The sequence below is a fragment of the Gobius niger genome (genome assembly GCF_951799975.1).
Source record: "Gobius niger genome assembly, chromosome: 9".
In the NCBI taxonomy this organism is placed as follows: domain Eukaryota; kingdom Metazoa; phylum Chordata; class Actinopteri; order Gobiiformes; family Gobiidae; genus Gobius; species Gobius niger.
The window spans coordinates 7,027,072-7,048,536 of NC_136860.1; the positions used below are offsets into that span (position 1 = coordinate 7,027,072).

Sequence of the window (21,465 nt, forward strand, 5' to 3'; positions counted from 1 at the left end):
GGCAGTCATCTCATTTTTGTCAAATTTTCGTTTTTTTTTTGTCCATTTTCTGTCACTTTTTCGTCCATTTTTTTTTCACTTTTTTGTTAAATTTTTGTCCATTTTTTGTCACTTTTTTGTCACTTTTTCGTACATTGTTTCTCACTTTTTTCACATTTTCATCCTTGTCTTCGTCTCAGTTTTTTTCCAGAAGCTTTTGGATTGGGGTAAAGCTGGAGAAAATGGGAGTTAAGGGGTTAATAGATTGTGTATAATGGCAACACTAATATTCTATAAAAAATATTCATTCAAAAGTCCCTCCCTTTGCTGCTCTTGGACGCTTATCAGAATCCACAGGCTATCCTCGAGCTTTTCTTGGGAACCCGCCTGTCAGGTCCAATCAGGAGTGGAGGGGGAGGAGCTTGATCGTTTGCTTTTGAAAGTTTGTTCCCGCTCTCTTCCTTTTGCAAACTAGGAGTGGCCTTCAGGCCCAGGAGAAGAGGAATTCGATTTCTTACTTTCGAGTTTCACGTTCTCTCTCGTCACTTTGCAAACCCACAGACTATCACTTATGTGGCCTTCGGTGAAAACAGTTTGGACACTCCTGGGCTAGACACAGACGTTATTTTGGCAATGGCTGATCAAAATAAAGCTCATGTTTTGATATCTGAAGTTAAAGCAAAGACTTTTCCCAAAGTGAAAACATATCGAAATGTTACGTAGTGAGGCTTTAAAGTAACAGGATTGCCAAAAGTATCCAAATGTACCATAAAGTAAGTACGGTTTTAAAAATAAAGAAAAGTGAATGGTGCCCAGCCCTCTGCCTGTTGTCCCCTCCTCTTCTCCTGTCTCCTGCTGCCCCCTGGTGGAGGGAGGAGGTGGCGCGTTAAGACATGACTCCGAAGACGGGGTTGTGGCGGCAGATGCTCGGGCCGATCTCCTCGTAGTCCTTTTTGGTGTGGCAGACCTGGTAGAACTCCGGCTGGAAGGGAGACAGGGAAAGTTAGCGTTTTGTTATTAAATGGTAAGAAAGAAAGCAATAAAACACAACTAAAAACTGACTTTTTTTGATGAATTAACAGTTAGTGAGCTACTAGCTACCCATTAATTATGATTTTGAACCATAAAACATGCATTTGACGGGCACCCCGACCCATGTGAGGATCATATAGTCATAACAACTTTCCTAAACCTAAATTCTGCTCAAGTGAAGACTCTTTCTATTAAGTGGTGGGACAAATGGTTTTGTATAAAGTTTTATATCATGGTACTGTATGAGGAGTACAAATAAACAAATAATGGAATGATTCTGTTTCATTTCCAAAAGCTCTTATCTGTGTTAGCCAGAACCTAAAACACTGTCCTCTATATTTCCGTGTATAACTATCAACTCAGATGTGTATGCTGTACTTTATATCTGTCTACAAAGAAGCAACCCTCAGCTCTATTTATACCTTGTTTATTCCCATTTATTTCCATGTATGACGTTAATTCCCATAACAAATTTCCAACGTTGAAAATTCACAGAATTTTGCACCCTATTCCAGACTGGTCTGACTTTAGGCTGCACAAACGTCACAGCCTTGAGTCCAGAGGGGATTATGAAGGATGTGTCCACTTTAAAACATTATTTTGGTGCCTCAGGATTGGAAAACAGCAGCGACAGGCTTGGAGCTGGTGATGATTTTAACTGGGGCTCCTCCTGCTGGCAGCAGTGGGAATAACTTACTACACCAGCAAACAAATGGTATCAAATGTAACCATCAGGCACAGAGCCAAACAGACCGGTCCGACCACACACAGCAGTACACAGAGTACTCACAGTAGAAGCCAGCATGGAGCCTCCGAACCACACGGCGTATCTCTGCATGTGGTGGGTGACCACCTGTACGTCGATGGGCTTGGGCTGTGGGACGAAGAACACAGGACATTTTCACAGGGAAAATCGATGTGGAATTTAACTCCAATACAAGTGTTTAAATCAAGCACAGTCTTGACATGAAAAGCAGCGCTCACAAACCTGGCAACGTGCTAAAAAGCCGAGTGTGCTCACCTTGAGTTTGCCCCCGCTGAGCTCCTCGCTGATTTTGAGCCGAGCGTCCACCGTCCTCTTCAGGTCCCTCTGCAGGCGCCGCCCAAAGTCTCTGAACATGGTGGAGCCTCCCGACAGGACCACGTTCTACACAGGACAAACAGAGGTGACTGTGGGCCATTTCTCTCTCCAGCTCAACTCCTCTTTGGGCCAATACATTATTGGATTCCAACTTCCAACAATTTTAACACTCATAACAAATCAATAACATCAAAGCTTGCCCTATAAATGCATTTGCCTCGTCGCTCTCCACTAGTGCTCAATAATGTAAATGAGGACGAGGGATGAATAAGTTATTCTGAAAAACGGTTTATTTTACTATGACTCAGCATGAAACGATTGAATTGAGCTACTTAAGCTTAGGTTTTGCAAAAAGCTGCTTGTATTTGTTGCCATGCTGTAATCTATGTACAATGGGCTACTTTCGCTTCACTCAGAGCGGCTTATTCAGTGAGAGAGGGAGAAAGGGTCTGCATCATCAGAGGTGCATGAACAAGTCAAATATATAGAAACTTAGGAACTGACGGGTGCTGTAGGGTCCTGTAGGGTGCTGTAGGGTCCTGTAGGGTGCTGTAGGGTGCTGTAGGGTGCTGTAGCGTGCTGTAGGGTTCTGTAGGGTGCTGTAGGGTGCTGTAGCGTTCTGTAGCGTTCTGTAGCGTGCTGTAGCGTTCTGTAGGGTGCTGTAGCGTTCTGTAGCGTTCTGTAGGGTGCTGTAGCGTTCTGTAGGGTGCTGTAGCGTTCTGTAGCGTTCTGTAGCGTTCTGTAGGGTGCTGTAGCGTTCTGTAGCGTGCTGTAGCGTTCTGTAGCGTGCTGTAGCGTTCTGTAGCGTTCTGTAGCGTGCTGTAGCGTTCTGTAGGGTGCTGTAGCGTTCTGTAGCGTTCTGTAGCGTTCTGTAGGGTGCTGTAGCGTTCTGTAGCGTGCTGTAGCGTTCTGTAGGGTGCTGTAGCGTTCTGTAGCGTGCTGTAGCGTTCTGTAGCGTTCTGTAGCGTGCTGTAGCGTTCTGTAGGGTGCTGTAGCGTTCTGTAGCGTTCTGTAGGGTGCTGTAGCGTTCTGTAGGGTGCTGTAGCGTTCTGTAGCGTTCTGTAGCGTTCTGTAGGGTGCTGTAGCGTTCTGTAGCGTGCTGTAGCGTTCTGTAGGGTGCTGTAGCGTTCTGTAGCGTGCTGTAGCGTTCTGTAGGGTGCTGTAGCGTTCTGTAGCGTTCTGTAGCGTTCTGTAGGGTGCTGTAGCGTTCTGTAGCGTTCTGTAGGGTGCTGTAGCGTTCTGTAGCGTTCTGTAGGGTGCTGTAGCGTTCTGTAGCGTTCTGTAGGGTGCTGTAGCGTTCTGTAGGGTCCTGTAGGGTGCTGTAGCGTTCTGTAGGGTCCTGTAGGGTGCTGTAGCGTTCTGTAGGGTGCTGTAGCATTCTGTAGCGTTCTGTAGGGTGCTGTAGCGTTCTGTAGCGTTCTGTAGGGTGCTGTAGCGTTCTGTAGGGTGCTGTAGGGTGCTGTAGGGTGGTGTAGGGTGCTGTAGGGTCCTGTAGGGTCCTGTAGGGTGCTGTAGCGTTCTGTAGGGTGGTGTAGGGTGCTGTAGGGTGTGGGGTTACCTTGTACAGCGGGCGCCTGACGTCAATGGGGCAGTTCTGGATGACCTCGTCCACCACCTCAGAGATGGGCTGGGTGAAGTCTGGGTTGGCGAACTGACAGGGCAGAAACCAGTTACAACAATGGCAACAATACTCTTCACCTTCTAGGGCGACAGTCTGTGGCTAAACCATCACTGATAAACGTTTATGATGAAATCATCCGTGTTAGAAGTCAGTCCTTTTAAGGGGAGCTAGCAGACATTGTCCATAAACGTCCCTCAAAGTGACTGTAAACTACGAACAGCACCGGTGTTACCTCTGGGTGGAAGAAGATCTCCGGGCCCAGGAAGCGCTCGTAGCCCACGTCGATGGTGAACTCCTTCTTGGTGATGGCGTTGACGCCCGTGTACTGCTTTATCCACTTGGAGCCGTCCGTGTCGTACTTGTTGAACTCTTTGACCAGGTCGGGGCACACGTAACTGAAACGCTCCTGGGAGGACAGCAGGGGGAGTAAAGAGTCACAAAACAATGTCAAAATATCCCCTTTGCAGTAGAGGTTGGGTGAGAAGGCATGATCCGTAGTGTGAGTGAATATAAAAACCAAAAGACCAAATCCTGGTCCGGCTGAAAAACAAACTCTGTTTCGAATCGTTTGATCATTTTGCATAAACAATAATGATGATATCTCAGTTCTGATGCCCCTTTAAATGGGCCATATTCAACTCAACTCATTGTCTTAGAAGAGGGAGGTGAGCTCCGTAATACAGCACTAGGAATGAGAAATATAAATCTTGCCTCACTCAATCGCTCTTACAGGCTCTTCTTTAACACTATTATAGCATTAAATTACAGTTAAGCATGAGCCAAGTGGAGTCTGGCTGCAGCAGCTTCTCCCTCTCTCTGCCTGCACTGAGAGGTGGACAGAGCTGAGCTGAGCTCGGCTTCACTAAGAGAATTTGTGTCACAGCCCAGAATGTGGTTCTCCACTCCTGCGTGCAAATGAGATTTCAATCACTATGAGAATGATCAAATGTTTCCCCAAATCAGATACAGCAGTGGTTCTTAAAGGGATATTTCAGGATGTAAACCACGACTAAACCAGACTTAAATGAGCTACTAAATAATCAATGAAATGATCTCTAGTTAAAAGTGATAAAGTGTAAATTGCAGATCCCCTGATCCCGCCAGAGTGAAGAACCACTGAGACACATATTCATGAATTGAATCATTTTCCAAACAACGACGGCAGCAGCGGTGTGTCCCACCTTGACGGCCTTGGCGGTCTCCAGGCTCTGCTCTGGGGGGATGCCCACCTCCCTGTCCCTCAGCAGCTGTTGGGTGAAGTAGGTGATGTCCCGCCCGGCGATAGGGATGTGCTTGATGCAGCTGCCGATCACGTAGCCCTCGGCCTGAGAGAGGGGGGGAGGGGGGGGGGGGGTAACAAGGTGAACAAACAATTCAGAGGTGAGTCAGGGTAAGAGTATTACAAGTAACAAAGTAACAAAGTTCTGCCCCTGACAAGTGACCTGAACAGAGCACCAAGTAGATATATATATATATATATGTCATCTACAAGATAATACTGAGTAAGTTTATCTCCAATGTCAGGGAATGGCGGCATAATGGCGGCATAATAATGCAAAAAATGTGGAAATGTAGAAAAAGTGGACAAAATTCTAATAAAAAAGGGGGGGGAAAAGTGGAAAATAGCGGGGCAAATTGAGGGAACTGGAGAAAACAACTGGAAAAGTAGGAGAAAAGTGGGGGTAAAAATGAAGAAAAAAAAAAAAAAAATGGGAAAAAGAAAAAAGAAAACCAACAAAAAACGAAACGGGTAATATTGTGGGAAAAAATACATAAATTAAAAATGGGGGAAATGGAGGTAAGTGAACAAAATTGTAAAACAAAAAGAAAAAAAAGAGAATTATAAAAATATAGGTGGGGAGCTGGAAAAAAAACTGGGAAATGCAAGGAAAAAATTGGGAAAAATATGGAAAAAATTACAAAAAGTAAAAAAAAAAGTGGTAAAATAAGGTGACATTTTTGGGGAAAATTTGGGAAAGATTGGGGAAAAAGTAGGGAAAAATATGGGGGGAAATGGGCAAAGTGTTTTTTTCTTTCTTTTATCATCTTTTCTGTAGTCAGTTATTATCTTTTATCGTTTATTATCTCTCTGAGCGACACAGCCATGTAAATGAGCACAGATGCCAACATGTTTCGCTGCACATTTTTGGATATTTCTGACGACTTCCAAAACTATCACTTCATCATTGTTACCGAGACCATCCCCAAAAATATTGAGCTCTCCATTTTTGCCTTCATTGCCCAGCCCTTGCACCGAGGACTAAAAACATTTGAGCAAGAATCCTTCTCAGGACATGTTTGAAAGAGATTTCTCTCCCCTCAGCAGGCTGCGTCTCCTGTGGTGAGAGGGCTCTGTAAATCTGCTGAGTAATCGCTGATCCAAAGTGGTTTGTGCAGAGTCATTTCCTGCAGCTGACGGGCCCATTCCAGCCCCGCTCTGGCCCACTTTACTCCTCAAGCACAGCCTTTGTTCAGTTTCCAAGCAAAGAGCATTAGGTGTTAGAGATAGAACGTAACAAAGAGAATGTACAGTGTAGGACCTAGAAGAGTTTTCAACGTGTTCACTTGAGGGATCCCATGTTCAAATGACTTAGTTTCTGTGATGTTTGTGTTCTTACGCTCATAAAAACATTAAAGTAAAAACAGTAAAAACACACTAACAGAGAAACGTTATATCCAACAGCCAGGGGTTAAAGTAGACTTTAGGAGGTGATGGAGCTCTGGTCTAGAAGACTCACTACCTTATATTACGTTGATATATTTCATTCATTTATTTATTTGAATTAGGACAGTGCACATTAATGAACACATCTGCAGCACGCCTCAATGTAAATAAACATATGGCTGATATACATGGTTTTTGTATATGTAAAAGATTTTTTTAATGGCTCTTATTTCAAAAGCTTTTCTCTTTGAGTGCTCTTGTTTGAGATGCTCAACCTGCTACAGGTAAATGACCAAAAACACACATTTCCTTACCGGAAAGAAGTATTTTAAATTGTTAAAGCGATACTGGGAAAGAAACTTGATTTAAAATAAGAAAATATTATATTAGGAAAAATCCCAATTAATTTAAACTCAGATGAAAAATATTTCTTTCACATTCTTAGAATTACAGCTCTAAAGATCATAACAAAGGAGTGGAAAAAAGTAATCCACTGGACATTCAAAAATGGATTAATATTATACAAGAAATAAAACTGAATGAGAAGATAACTCACAAAATAAGGAACATGGGCCATGAGTTTGACAAAAAATGTTTTATAAAAGAAATGGAAAGTACATAAAGACTGATTATGCAGCGGATGTTGACATTTAAAAAAAAAAAAGGATAACTAAAAATAATCATTTAGTGTCCGGTGTAGTAAGTTTACATGCATGGGTCGTGTGTGTGTGTGTAGGCATGTGCTGTCCCAGATCAAATAAACTAATATATATTATATAATATAATACGCCGCAAAATCCACGCTGACTGATGTAACTTATTTGTAACTTACTTACGTATTAAGGCCATTTTTATTGTATATATCATGTACATTCTGCAATGTTTGTATGTTTGTCTGCTTGTTTCTTTTCCATTTGTGTGTATGTTTTTGTATATTAGGTACGGTATATGGTTTATATCATATATACATTAAAAAAAATGAAAAAATAAAGTAATAAGAAAAACAACACATGGACAGGAGGTGAGTTTTGTGATTTAAAATCCTGTTCAACACGAAAGTGCTAAGAACCAAAGGTGGATAGTACTCAGTTACATTTACTCAAGTCCATGTACTTGAGTAACTTTATAAAGAACTTGTACTTCTTATAGTAGTTTTACCATACAGTACTTTCTACTTCTACTTGAGTAAAATTAAAATGAAATATCTGTATTCTTACTTGAGTAAAAATAATTGTTACTTTTTGCAATACGAGTAAATATTTAAGCGGCAAATGCTTCATTGTGATAAAACAGATGTAGATCGTCTCGTGCTCCTTGTTCTTTAAAATTATTACATTTTTCCGTATTTTCTGCCATATTCCTGGAATTTTCTTTTGGAAATATCACGATTTCCACCTGACTTTATGTTTTGTTTAACACAATTTATGGCGTCATTGAAAATTAATCAGACTTTTTTCACTACAACAGTTAGTCAGTACATTTTCTGGGAGTACTTATTTACTTCTACTTGAGTTAAATTATTTAAAAGCAACGTTACTCCTTCTTGAGTAAATATTTTGGCGACTCTGCCCACCTCTTCTACTAACCCTGCAACGATCCTCGTTTGCCCTTCCCCGATTGGTTCACTCTGCTTCCTGTTTGCTCACGTATGTTCTGCTCTCGAGATGTAGTTGATGCCGCGGTCACCAGACTCGGAGTAAAATGCAGTCCTATGGTTTGTGGATTGACCCTCCATCACTTGAGTCAGGACTAATTTAGCCCCCGGCTGAGCAAACTTGCCTCCCCCACTAAACTGTGCTCAAACTGCACTCATCAAGCTGCCATGGATTTGCTAACATGTTGTTGGGTAAAAATGGAGGCTCACATACCATTTAATTCTCCTTTCAACAGCAGAGGACGCTCCAACCAAACTTTTAAACATAGATCAGCATAGCCTTGGGTGATTAAGTCTCCTTTCCATACACAGACATTCTTATAGGAATTATCACTATATTTGAAGTTATAAAAGGTCATCTCGATGCAGAGATTCAGAAATGCAGCTTTAAAGGTCCCAGTTATGCACAATAAGCACAAAAGTACATACAACATCAACCTCACCATGCCAGTAAAGGCAACAAGTCCTGATGAATGAGAAACAAAGTAAGTCAAACTGTACTGACCACAGGTATGACGTGAGTGACTCCGTCCCCGCTGTCGATCACTGTCCCGGTCAGAGTCCTCTCCCCCACCTGCCGGGACGTCCAGGAGGCAGCCAGCGCCAGGACGGCCTGAACCAGGTCAGACACGAGGCAGTTAGTCCAGCGCAGTACATCGCACACATGACAAGCTAGAGGATTTTTACTGCGAGCCCTGAATGTCTAAATAATGACCACTAAACGTATTAACAAGAAATCCCCTATTTAACATTCCCAAAAAAACACCTTGGATCATGTGTGCTGGATCGTTGTGACCTCACAAAGTCACGAAGGTCCTGTGGCTGATCTGTTTGAGGTGCAAGTGCTACGTTTTGACAACAAACGGAACAGTGTGGTACCTGCACGGCGATGTACAGTCCCGGGACGTTGAAGGACTCGAACATGATCTCAGCCGTGTACTCGCGGTTCTCCGGCGTGTTCAGGGGAGGCTCCGTCTGGGAACATGGGTCACAGAAAGAACCCGACATGAGGCATTTTCACGCCAAACTGTTCGTAGGGACAATCCCCGAGACCCCCCAGCCCGTTCCTGAAACAGTTGGGCTGGTACTCAGACTGTACCAAGAACTCCAAAAGGTTCCTCCATAGCGAAAACGGATCATTTTACCATTTCAAAACATAACACGAAGAGAGCGGTCCCAGTGTAAAAAGAACCAAAGCGTGACTAGGGGGTGGCCTGAAATCTGATTTGTAATCCCAAGTGCGGCATGATGGGCACTGTCTCCAAGTTTAAATAAAGATTACATTTATGATTATATAAATGAACACATGCGATTATCCAGCAGATCGTAGCACATAGATGTTCTCACCAGGAGGAAGTAGTGGTCCTCTGGCTCCGCCCTCAGGTACTTGAAGATGATCTGTTCCATGAAGCGCTCCATCAGGTCCCAGTCCTCCACGATGCCATGGCGGATGGGCCACTAGAACACAGATGTCAGAGATATTAGCACCTTCTGACAAATGATTTCAATTTAATAGTGTTTAATGATGCCTAAATGTGACCCTGATAATGAAAATGTGTATATATTTATTTTACTTAAAGTTAAACAAGATCTTTATCTTTTGGTCCAACTTGCCCTGTTTATTCCAACCTCATATTTCGAGTCTGCTTCATTGGAACAACAATGACACACACGGACTTTGTGACAGGATAATATCATCTGAATCCTGCGATGAGGAAGAAAATAATAAAGTGGCATAATTGAGTCCAGAGCCTTTTGCCTGAGGAAGGCAGAGTCGCGGAAACGTCTCACCTGTAAATGAATCTCACTTTTTGCTTGATAGAAAGTGTTGGGGTGGTTATTATCTAATACAGACAAAATGTGAAATGTTATCTTTGCCGTATTGACTTTTTAGCCGGTAACCTGACCTAGAGAGCATTCCTGTCAAATGTGGCTTTTTTTTTTGCCTCAAGTGGAGGAGTTCAAGTATCTCGAGGTGGTGTTCACGAGTCAGGGCTGGATGGAGCGTGACTGTATCGGACTGTTGTGGTGAAGCGGGAGCTTAGGCAAAGCTCTCCACTTACCGGTCGATCTACGTTCTTACCCCCATAGCAGGGGTTAAACCCAAACATTTGTGATATCACTACATCAATGCGGGACAGCGGAGTGTATACGTATTCTCACACCGCCCTTTCCCAAATATGCTCCTCCTATAAACACAGAAAATGAGCTTTAAGACGCAGAGACACTCCAAAATACAATGAATACAGGTACAACAGGGGGGGGGGGGGGGACAGATTTTTAAGGATTTAGAGGACATTTCCTGCATTCTGATGCATTTTAAAGGGGGGGTATTATGCAAAATCGACTTTTTCAAGCTTTACATCATGTTATTCTGTCATTCCCTCATTAAAAACATGCCTGAAGTGTTGCTTTGGCACATTCACATATTTTTGAGTAATCTGTAAAAACTCTGATGGCGGCCATTTTAGGGACAGGTTTGCCTGAGTCCTCCTAGGAACGCCCCCACCTCCTGGAGACGCCTCCGAGCTTTCGTCACCAGCCGAGTAACCAACCACTGCTCCTCAGCAGAACCCCCTCCCCACTGATGCCACAGAGTGTGGAGGGGGCGTGTCGGAAAGGCTCAGAGGTTCTTAAAGAGACAGAGGCCTATTTCAAGACATTCACTACAGCCATTTTGAGAGAGCAATTTTATACAAGGCAGTTATTCTAATTTACTGCATTTACAGACCAACAGAAGGTTTGGTCATCATTGTAGTGTGATATAGACTGGTGCTATGTGATTGAAAAAAGCATAATACCCCCTCTTTAAATGATAAATAATATTTTCAGCTGGTCCTTTTGCTGCTGTCTAATAAGTATATTGTAAAGCTCACAATAATCTGAGTACAATTACAAACACTATGGGTTCAGGAAGTATAACATCAATTTAGTCCAATGTTGAAATCTGCAGATTTTCACTTTAATAAGTGTATCTACACTCAGGCTTATCTATACACTGTAATGTTCTGTTTCATGGGAGTAATGGGGGAAATAGAATTGACCAAGTGTTCACATTTCCAGGTTTATAATTGAAGGAAAAATACTGTATTTTGTACCAACAGGAAATACACGTGTATTATTTTAGTATCAGGCTGCAGTAATAAAACAGAAATTATCAAGAGATTTCCAAACTTTCAGAAGCTGCTGTATCACAACCTGACACAGTTATATGGACAGGTTTGTCATGTCAGTCAGAGACACACTGCTCCCCCACAGCTGATGTTGAAATGAGTTTAACTGTAGGACGTCTCGTTAGTTCTGTGCTTGCTGAGGTGACTGTACTGTAGCCACACTTTGGTCAATAATAAACAAATAACATTAGCGCTCAAACACTACCGCTTCGGAGGCGCTTTAGCACACATTAGCCTTTATAACCAGATTGTTAAGTATAAGCTATAAGCAATACGTTTGGAGAAGGATTTGTGCGCGTCACCTGAATCCCTGCTCTGACCGCGGGCGCATTGGCCTCTTCCTCTCTCTGCATCATCATCGCTGTCCCCGAGCGGGAGGCGACTCACGGGGAACACCACTTCAGACGTTACTAACAGAGCGGAGTCTGTAGCACCGCCCCCTCCGTCCAGTCCACGCTGACTTAGGAGCGGTCACTCGCTTTAGCTTCAACGTAAATGTTTTTAGAGCCCAATGCCCCCCCCCTCACAGCACCTACTCACTTCTGATTGGCTGATAGCCGTGGTCCAACTTATTCACCGCAGAAGCTGAATGCACTATCACTTTTATTGATTTATTTCTGAAAGTTTTCTAGGTGATGGACATTATCCCCCAATTGGTCAAAATGACGGAAATCCATCGCAGCGACGGAGAACTTTAACCCTTGACCTGTAGTCGTGAGATCTGAATGACCGAAAGGACAAGATCGCGGATACAGGCGGCCAAAATGAGTTTCCTTCGCAGGGTGGCTGGGCGCAGCTTAGAGGAGCTCAGAGTGGAGCCGCTGCTGAGGTGGCTCGGGGATCTGTTTCGGCCCCAAAGAATGGATGTATGAACATTTGCACTTCCTGTCCAGTGTACCTTAGTGGAGTACGTGGGCTTGTCCACCGCCTCGTCGCCGATGAAGAAGTCCAGGTCGTCCACGCCCTTCATCATCCTCCTCTGGGCCTGGTCCCCCACTTTGGCCGACTCTTTGATGGCGATACCTGGACAAATGAAAAGACCATTTATTTACACATGAGCAACACCCCACAGGGACACAGAGAGGAAACCCAAACTCACATGACGGCACGATGAACTGAGGCTCTGTGTTCCCGGCGTATCCCAGTTTGGTGTAACTGAAAAGACATAAACACACATTAGCATTAGCATTAGCATTCAGGGGAGAACACTTCCCCCCCGTGAGTCTGAAGTGAAGCCAGCAGCAGCAGCAGCAGAGGAGCGTCTGTGGATCAGCTCAAAGAGGTCCATTCATTTTTACAAGAAGAAATCAAACTACAGGGAGTCAGCCGGCACAGCTGTCATGACACAACTACTCCTTTATATATTATACTGGGAGGAAAATACTTTAAAGACCATCATCATCCACACAGGCGGACAAGGACTACAACCACTGTCGCCCCCAAGCATGTGACAGAAACACAACGGTCTGCCATCTGACAGATCGAGAGGGTGGGGTGGGCAAAAAATAATTTCAGATTTTCAGATAGTCAAATGTTTTTATAATTTTCTTTTAGGATTCATTATTTAGAATATTTTTACAGTGATTGCCTTTGCTATTTTTGGGTTTGTTGATGCACTTTATTCTTTATTCTTTTATCCGGGGCTGCCCCCGCGACCCGGCCCCAGATAAAGTGTAAGAAAATGGATGGATGATGCACTTTAACTAAAAGCAATGAATATATATGATTGAAATATATTTACAGTCAGCAGTTATTTTCTTTTAAATGGGGAAAAAAGACAAATCGAATCATAAATTGAGTTTTTTTGATAAGAACATTTTGTTGGGGGGGGATTGCCCAGCTGTACTAAAGGGTTTGTTACAAGTGAACTTGATATTTGACATCACAGAGGCCTATAAGACGCTCGGCCCTTCATCTACGGTGAGCCAGCCTCCTCGTGAAGCCACATAACATCAGACTGTGCTGCGCCTTGTACGACCAAGCATATTGTTCTTTAAATGTCTAAGTTACACTAACTAAGTTGAGTTATACTAACTAAGTTACACAGCGACAGTGGCTTAACAAAAGCTGGTGGATCAGATCGGAGACTCTCTCAGATTGGCAGCCTCGCTTCCTTCAGTCTGCCCCTGGGCAACTGTGGCTACAATGGTAGCTTACTATCACTGAGTGTGGATTGAATGAATACTGCAGCGTGAAGTGTCAGGGCTGTGGGAGTGATGCATTATTATTGTAGTGTCCAGCTCTATGGCATGTGCCACGTGGTCAAACAAATGATGTGCAGTGCCAGTGGTGGAGCAGGAACAGCAGGCCGTCATATGGCTCTGACAATTATTATTATTATTATCATTATTATTATTATTAGAGTGGGGTTTACTTACACGCTCTAAGCCTAAACCGTTTGCTCGGAGTCAAGAGTCAGAGGATCAGCCTGAGGCCACATTTCAATATACTAATGGGGTTGGATCATTTCCCCGTAACCAGGTCTAATATCCTGGTAACTCATTTGTGTGTAGAACTTCTGGTATGTTGTTGTCCTGTGTTCAGAAATATGTGGTCAGGAGTGAAGTGAAGTCTGTGGAGCTCACCTGAGGTGAGGCCTGACACTGACCACATGAGGAGATGGTTCCTGTATCACTGATGATGATAGTGCAGCTAAAGTGAACAGGAAATGAGCAATGGTTACGACTTCAGCTGCATCAGAAGTTTAGCTTAAATTGTCCATGTATGACTGTGTGTCAGGTAGCAGGGGAATTGACAATAAAGAAAAGATGCCTTTTCAAAATAAGTTAAGATATTCTAAAATTCTACGATCTTTCTTTAAGTCTTGTTTTCACACGACTTGTCGGAAAAAAAAAAAAAATCCTTATAATTCTTATTTGAATTAAAGTGCTTCAGTGGTTTACTAAACTAAACCATCGCTCTATTTTAGACAATATGGTGACAACATTCAGAGAGTCCTTTTCAGAATCCTTTGCTGCTCAAACGTTCTGTAATGGCATGTTCAAATGCAGCGAGTGCTCCAGGGGTGGGGAGTGGGAGGTATGTGCGGCCCTGATCAGATCAAGTCTCCACAGGCCACACGGCTGCATACCTGTGAGGAGCGCAGTCAGACTCACCCACAAACCACTCAGCATGGACTATATGTAGGAAAGGAAAGGCATCTAGCTAGCACAAGTACTGCACTTCATGGAACATCTACAGAGACGATGCAAGATTTCACTGTTAAGTTAGTTCATGACCTGACTGATGATTGATGCAGTGGCTGAACAATTCCTATGAGAAGAAGACCAGCCTGAATGACCAGGTTATTCCATCAAAGAGTCCGCTCTTCCCTGATTGCATGGGTGTGTATTCCAAGTGAAAAAAAGCGAGTGGTTCAGGGAGCGTGAGATGGATCGGCCACAGCGGAGTCCAGATCTCCACCTCGATCTGAGAATCTTAGAGATGTGCTGGAGAAGCCTTTTGGTCACACTCTCCCATCATCAATACAAGATCTTGATGAAAAATTAACTCCACACTGGATCTCTGGACGTTGCGGAAGCTTATTGAAACAGCGCCACCGCAAATGTGCTGGACTCAGAGCTTAAGGACAAAGCAAATATTAGGGGCGGCACAGTGGCCCCTTCTGTGTGCGGAGGTTTTGTGATTAATCTTGTAAAATCAACATTAAGCTCTCCACCCATATTGTAAACACATCCCAGAGCATTCACTTTTGGGAGAATTCTAACTAAAGTATGAACAAAGTGTGGTTGGCAAGATGATTTCAATAATTCTTCTCAATGAACAGTATATAAAAGGTCATATTGCAAAATAAACTACCTGCTCCCCGGTGTTATTATAGGCAGCAAGGGCCCTGGACTGATTTCCTGGTCATTTTTCGGGGTCGTGGACAGCCCATGTTCTAAACTGAAGGGTTAGGACGGAGGGTTACTTTATAACAGAAGGAGTGAGACCCCAATGTTGTACAGGATACTGTTCAGACTGACCCGAAATAACAGCAATCATTTCAATTTGTCATTTTGATTACCCTTTAATCTTTGAAACATAATGTACTGGATGAAAATAAAGTCATTTTTAATCCCTGTCCTCATTGTTGCAATAACAATGTTACTGCGACAATGTAAGAACCATTTCATCTCAGTAGGGAAGCAATGTGTTTAATGTTTTAGGAAGTGAATATTTAGACGGGACCGGCTCTTTAACTTGACTTTCAAAAATACTGAATCGGGACCAAAACGAGGCTAAAAATAGAACTAAAGTGGGAAATCCATGACTAAAACAACAGCAGCACATTTTTAGGTCACCGAGCGTTTTTGTTTGCATAAAAAAAAGTGTAAATCTCAGTCAGAGGGAGGACCTCAGTGAATCTGCGAGATGCTACGACTTTTTGGATATGGATATTGGTTATGTTGTATTACCTAATATTGAAAAAAAAAGTGTCTTTGTTTTGCGTTGATTGGTCAAATATTCGTGGAGATATTCACATTTACGTGTTGAAAAGGAGCTTCTGTCTGTTTAAGGAGAGCAGAGGAGAGGAGAGAGAGGAGAGGAGAGGAGAGGAGAGGAGAGGAGAGGAGAGGAGAGGAGAGGAGAGGAGAGGAGAGGAGAGGAGAGGAGAGGAGAGGAGAGGAGAGGAGAGGAGAGGAGAGGAGAGCTGAGGAGAGGAGAGGAGAGGAGAGGAGAGCAGAGGAGAGGAGAGGAGAGGAGAGGAGAGGAGAGGAGAGGGGAGGAGAGCAGAGGAGAGGAGAGGAGAGGAGAGGAGGAGAGGAGAGGAAAGGAGAGCAGAGGAGAGCAGAGGAGAGGAGAGGAGAGGAGAGGAGAGGGGAGGAGAGCAGAGGAGAGCAGAGGAGAGGAGAGGAGAGGAGAGGAGGAGAGGAGAGGAAAGGAGAGCAGAGGAAAGGAGAGCAGAGGAGGAGAGGAGAGCAGAGGAAAGGAGAGGAGAGCAGAGGAGAGGAGAGCAGAGGAAAGGAGAGGAGAGCAGAGGAGAGGAGAGCAGAGGAAAGGAGAGGAGAGGAGAGCAGAGGAAAGGAGAGGAGGAGAGCAGAGGAGAGGAGAGGAGAGCAGAGGAGAGGAGAGGAGAGCAGAGCAGAGGAGAGGAGGAGAGCAGAGGAGAGGAGAGGAAAGGAGAGGAAAGGAGGGGAGAGCAGAGGAGAGGAGAGCAGAGGAGAGGAAAGGAGAGGAGGAGAGCAGAGGAGAGGAGAGGAAAGGAGAACAGAGGAGAGCAGAGGATAGGAAAGGAGAGCAGAGGAGAGGAGAGCAGAGGAGAGGAAAGGAGAGGAGGAGAGCAGAGGAGAGCAGAGGAAAGGAGAACAGAGGAGAGCAGAGGATAGGAAAGGAGAGGAAAGGAGAGGAGAGCAGAGCAGAGGAAAGGAGAGGAGTGGAGATTCTACACCTTAGGACATGGGCTGGAACTTGTGGGGGGAGGAAACTACATAATTTTAACATTTTTAAACTCTGTATAGTTTCTTTAATGTGGGGGTTACGAGATCAATGATCATTTTTGTAATTTATAAGTTTTCTTTGTCACACTCCCCCCACCTGGGAGTGTGACATCATCACATTCTACAACCTGAAAACAACCAATGTATTAGAGAACATTAATGACACGCAGATCTAGCACTGTAAACATGGGATCCTACAGCTAACTATGAACCATGCAGGAGGAGACGCGTGTTCACATTAAAACCAGCTCGGGGCTTAAAGATGAAGCGTGTCCTTCGTAAAGAAAGTAGTGTTCGGATGTCGAGAAAGCACCATATATGGACTAAAGAGCGTAAACGAGGAAGTGTGGGCAGCCCGTGTAGGAAGTTCGACTGCGCCTGCGCAGAACTAGCCAGATTCATACATTCCAGCAGCTGAGGAGCTGGAAGAGGGTCGCGTTATAAACGGAGCACGAGCCGGAATGTGTTGAGGGAAAAATAAATGCATGACAAATATCGCGATAACGTGCAGCATAACGAGCGGTGCATGCGTGAAAACATGGCACAAAACACTGCGAAATGCCAAAACAACACCAGCTTCTGCCCGGGCTGACGTTAGCACAACACTAACACTGATACGGGACAGTTTGGAGAATTAGCCGACTCCCGTCTGAGGCTTGTTGTTGTGTTGTCAGACTCCCAGAAGCGGCGGCTGAGGGGCGGCTGCTGACACCGACAGACGTGCACCGCTCCCGGGGCAGTGGATGACACCGGAGGAGCCCCCCCACCCACCCCGCTAAAGCGTAACACACACACACATTCTGCCCTTTAGGGAGTTGCTTTCGCTCACCCGGTTCCGCAGTCGACCACGCAGGCCGGTAGCCGTCCAGCCATCTCTTCCCCGGGGCCGAGCTGCTGCTGCTGCCGCGTACACAGGCGGAGGAACGGGATGGAGACAGCGGCGGTGCGTCCGGAGCCCCTGGTGTAGCAGCGCAGTGTAGCAGCCTTCCACTTCCGCACCACGGTCAGGGGCAGAGGGAGAGGCAAGATGGCGGAGGGAGGGAGGGAGGGAGGGACCGAGCGGCTGTCCATCACCGCTGGGAACAAGCTCATCTCTGGACTGGGCCAGCCCCCGACCCGCACCAAACATATTCACATTTTATGGATACAGTCAGGGGTGCCACCAGAAATTCTGTGCCCTATGGAAACAAACATGCCCCCCAAATTTTTATTTTTATTTTACAGATAAGATAAGATTTTTAGAACATAAAACAAGGAAAGGCACACAAGGGTAAGGTATTAGATTGATGCACATTTGATTCTTCTGATCATTCTTGGGTGGTGCAGGGCGTGGATTTGTGGTGTGTGTGATGATTAGGTGTGAGACATGGATGAGAGAGAAAGCAAAAAAGAAGATGAAAGCAATAATAAATCATGAGAAGCAAATCATAGGACAAGAAAAATGATGATAGTAACAAATAATAGTAAAGAAGAAGAAGAAAGAAACAAGAAACTACAATAACAAAACCCACAAAAATTCATAAAACAATAAAAAACATCCATCCATCCATCCATTTTCTTCCGCTTTATCCGGGGCTGGGTCGCGGGGGCAGCAGTCTTAGCAGAGATGCCCAAACTTCCCGATCCACACACACCTCCTCCAGCTGTTCTGGGGGGACCTCGAGGCGACACCTGGCCAGCTCGGAGACATAGTCCCACCACCGTGTCCTGGGTCTTCCACGAGGCCTTGTACCACTAGGGCAGCGACTCTACTCCGAGCTCCTCCCGGGTAACTGAGCTCCTCACCCGATCTCGAAGGGTGCGCCCAGCCACCCTGCGAAGGAAACTCATTTCGGCCGCTTGTATTCGCGATCTTGTCCTTTCGTTCGTTACCAAAATCTCATGACCATAGGTGAGGGTGGGAACGTAGATCGATCGGTAAATCGAGAGCTTTGCCCCGACTCAGCTCCCTCTTCACCACGACAGACCGATACAGCGACCGCATCACTGCTGACGCCGCACCGATCCGTCTGTCGATCTCACGCTCCATCCGTCCCTCACTCGTGAACAAGACCCCTTGAACTCCTCCACTTGAGGCAAGGACTCCCCACCGACCTGAAGAGGGGAAGCCAGCTTTTTCTGGTGCAGAACCATGACCTCAGATTTGGAGGTGCTGATCCTAATAAAAAACAAAAAAAAGAAAAATTAAAAAATAAGAAAACATAATATAGCCGTAATTATAACATAGTCGTATTAGTATCATTCGCTTATAATGCAGATCTAGTGTACATATCTATTCTGAGGATTCGGAGGTCAGCAATAACATTTGGTATTAATTGTTATGCCCATACATATCTACATATAATTATGCATTATGTACACCCATCGTTATCATATACACTGTATCACTGTATTATTACTATATTATTATTATATAGTATACATTACATTGTTATTTACAATATATAATTACATATAATAACATCTAATGTTATTAGATGTTAACATTAGATGTCAACATCTATCCATAAACCCTTTATTTGGTTTATAGATTGTAGCATATAGTTGTGGATTAAGTTCTGACCACCCCCATCTGCATCTGTGTCTTTGTGTGGTGCATTGTAAATTGTGTATGTGCTGCCTGCCTAGGGACTACAGATGGAAACTAGCATCGCCGCTATAATCTGTCATATTCACAGTGCTCATGTGCAACTGTTCATTAATATGCATTGTCCCTATCAAATAAATAAATAAAATTAAAATCTTTCTGATATGTGGTGCAATTAAAAACCCATAGGGTAGTACAGGATGCAGATGAGGGATCCTTATCCCTTATCCTTTGAAGTTTGGATGATTTTAGTGTCTGTTTTTCATTTTTATTTAGTCATATTTTAGCTGACGGAAATATCTGGACATTTTAGTTATAGTTTTACTCTCATGAAAAATGTTTGGTTTAGTTTTAGTCCAATTTTAGTCAGCAAAAAAATATTGCTTTGACTAAAATGATGCTTTGACGAAATTAACATAATGGATAAACAAATGAAAATCATTGCTCAAGTACACTTAAACATACAAAGTTTATTTCAACATAGTTAGCCCCTTTAAACACACACACACAGCTTAAACAGTATTATAACTCTCACTGTGACAGGCACTAGTTACTAAGCACCAGTGATGTACCTAAACATATTCATATTTTGGGGGAACGTGAACTGAACTATTACTGCCTGATAATGAAACTATGAACACGTTCATTCTGGTGTCTGTGAACGGCATTCCCCATGTATTTACGTTCATTCAATAGGGTGCTAGATTTCTTTAGTGTTCCAAGCAAAAACCTGGCTGAAACCTTAACATTTAGCATCACAACAGCTATATATTTAGTGTAAAACTGTCAGCCTGGCTTTTACACATTTATCTGTAAACTTTGCCTGTCAGTATTCAAAAAGAAAATCCTCACCTCAGTCACGTCCCCAGCCAACTTAAAAAGACACGTTGAACTCAAGCACCCAGCTAGCCTCGCAAAGTAAATGAAAGCACGTACCAGGACGAGTAAGAAATCAAACTCAAGGATCCTCTCCCCAAATCCCATTGACTGCAGACAGTGGCCGCTCAGTTATCTCTGCACTTTGAAGCTCAACCTTATTTCCGACCTCAGCCTGGTTCATCAGTAGAATGTTCTGTCGTCTATGCTGCTGTCCTGTTTCTCTTTATTCATTACAAAAGACCATGTCATGATCTGTCGTCTGTCCCCTGTTTTTAGTTTGTTTCCTGGTCTCGTCCTGTGTTTTATTTTGACATGTGTTCTGTCCTTGTGATTTTGCTTTACTTCCCTCATTACCTGCCTGCCCCGCCCTGATGTGTTTCACCTGTGCCCCGTTTCCTCTTGTATTTATACCCCCGTGTTTCCCTTGTCCTTTGTCGCGTCATTGTCGATGTCAGCCCGGTCTGTTTTAGTTTTGTCTTTGTCTTTTGCTATTTTGGTTTTCATCGTTCATTAAACATCACCAGTTTTGTTGCAGTCCTGCATTTTGGGGTTTTCTTTTCTTCACACCACCTCCAACCATGACAGAATGACGCGACCACTGCAAAGCCCCAGCGGACTGCCTATCAGCTGAGGACCCTGACCCCTGTTCCTGCTCTGTCCCGGAGCCACCGCTGGACATTTACCTCCGTCCGGGGTGGCGGTCCCCTCCTTCCCGCCCCGAGCCACTGCCAGACCCCGACCTCCGTCCGAGGTGGGCCCCTTCTGTTCCGGAGCCACCGCTGGACACTTTCTCCGTCCAGGGTGGGCTTCTCTTGTCCTGGGGCCACCATCGGACTGAGACCTCCGTCTGGGGTGAGCTGGGCTCCCCCTGTTTGTTCCCCTGAGCCACTGCCGTACACTGACCTCGGTTCGAGGTGGGCCCCTTCTGTCCAGGAGCCACCGCTGAACATTATTCTCCGTCCAGGGTGGGCTCCTTCTGTTCTGGGGCCACCATCGGACCGAACCTCCGTCCGGGGTGGGCTCCTCCTGTTCATGTCCCAAGGCCACTGCGGGACATCATTCTCCGTCCTGGATGGGCCCTTCCTGTTCCTATCCCTCATCACACAGGGTTCCCTCAGCTGCCTCACGTTCCTGCCTTACACTGGGGTCATCTCACCCACCGCCGAGCCCTGCCCCATACCTGAGCACTTCTCAGCCGCTACTCGTCCCCCTGACCAGCCTGACTTGTCTCTGCTGTTCGTGAACCCTCCTGGATTTCCACCATCAATGTCACACCCTCCTGGCCCTCCCGGTTTCTCCTGGTCTGCCTCGTGTCCCTCTAGTTGCTCCCCTGGTTCTCACTCCGCCAGGTTG

General features: G+C 44.7%; 1 protein-coding gene across 1 annotated transcript; it reads right to left on the minus strand.

Annotated features, from left to right (window-relative positions):
- Nucleotides 1-616: 616 nt before the first annotated feature.
- On the minus strand, nucleotides 617-17,684 carry LOC306967773 (actin-related protein 3). The gene is made up of 12 exons (XM_079562951.1): nucleotides 17,476-17,684; nucleotides 12,305-12,360; nucleotides 12,104-12,228; nucleotides 9,380-9,490; nucleotides 8,912-9,007; nucleotides 8,538-8,645; nucleotides 4,895-5,038; nucleotides 3,946-4,119; nucleotides 3,651-3,743; nucleotides 2,033-2,158; nucleotides 1,802-1,885; nucleotides 617-961 (listed from the first exon to the last, which is right to left on the minus strand). Exons 1-12 carry the CDS (start codon nucleotides 17,517-17,519, stop codon nucleotides 866-868), a joined length of 1,257 nt encoding a protein of 418 aa, XP_079419077.1. The 5' UTR covers nucleotides 17,520-17,684; the 3' UTR covers nucleotides 617-865.
- Between the last annotated feature and the right edge of the window lie 3,781 nt (nucleotides 17,685-21,465).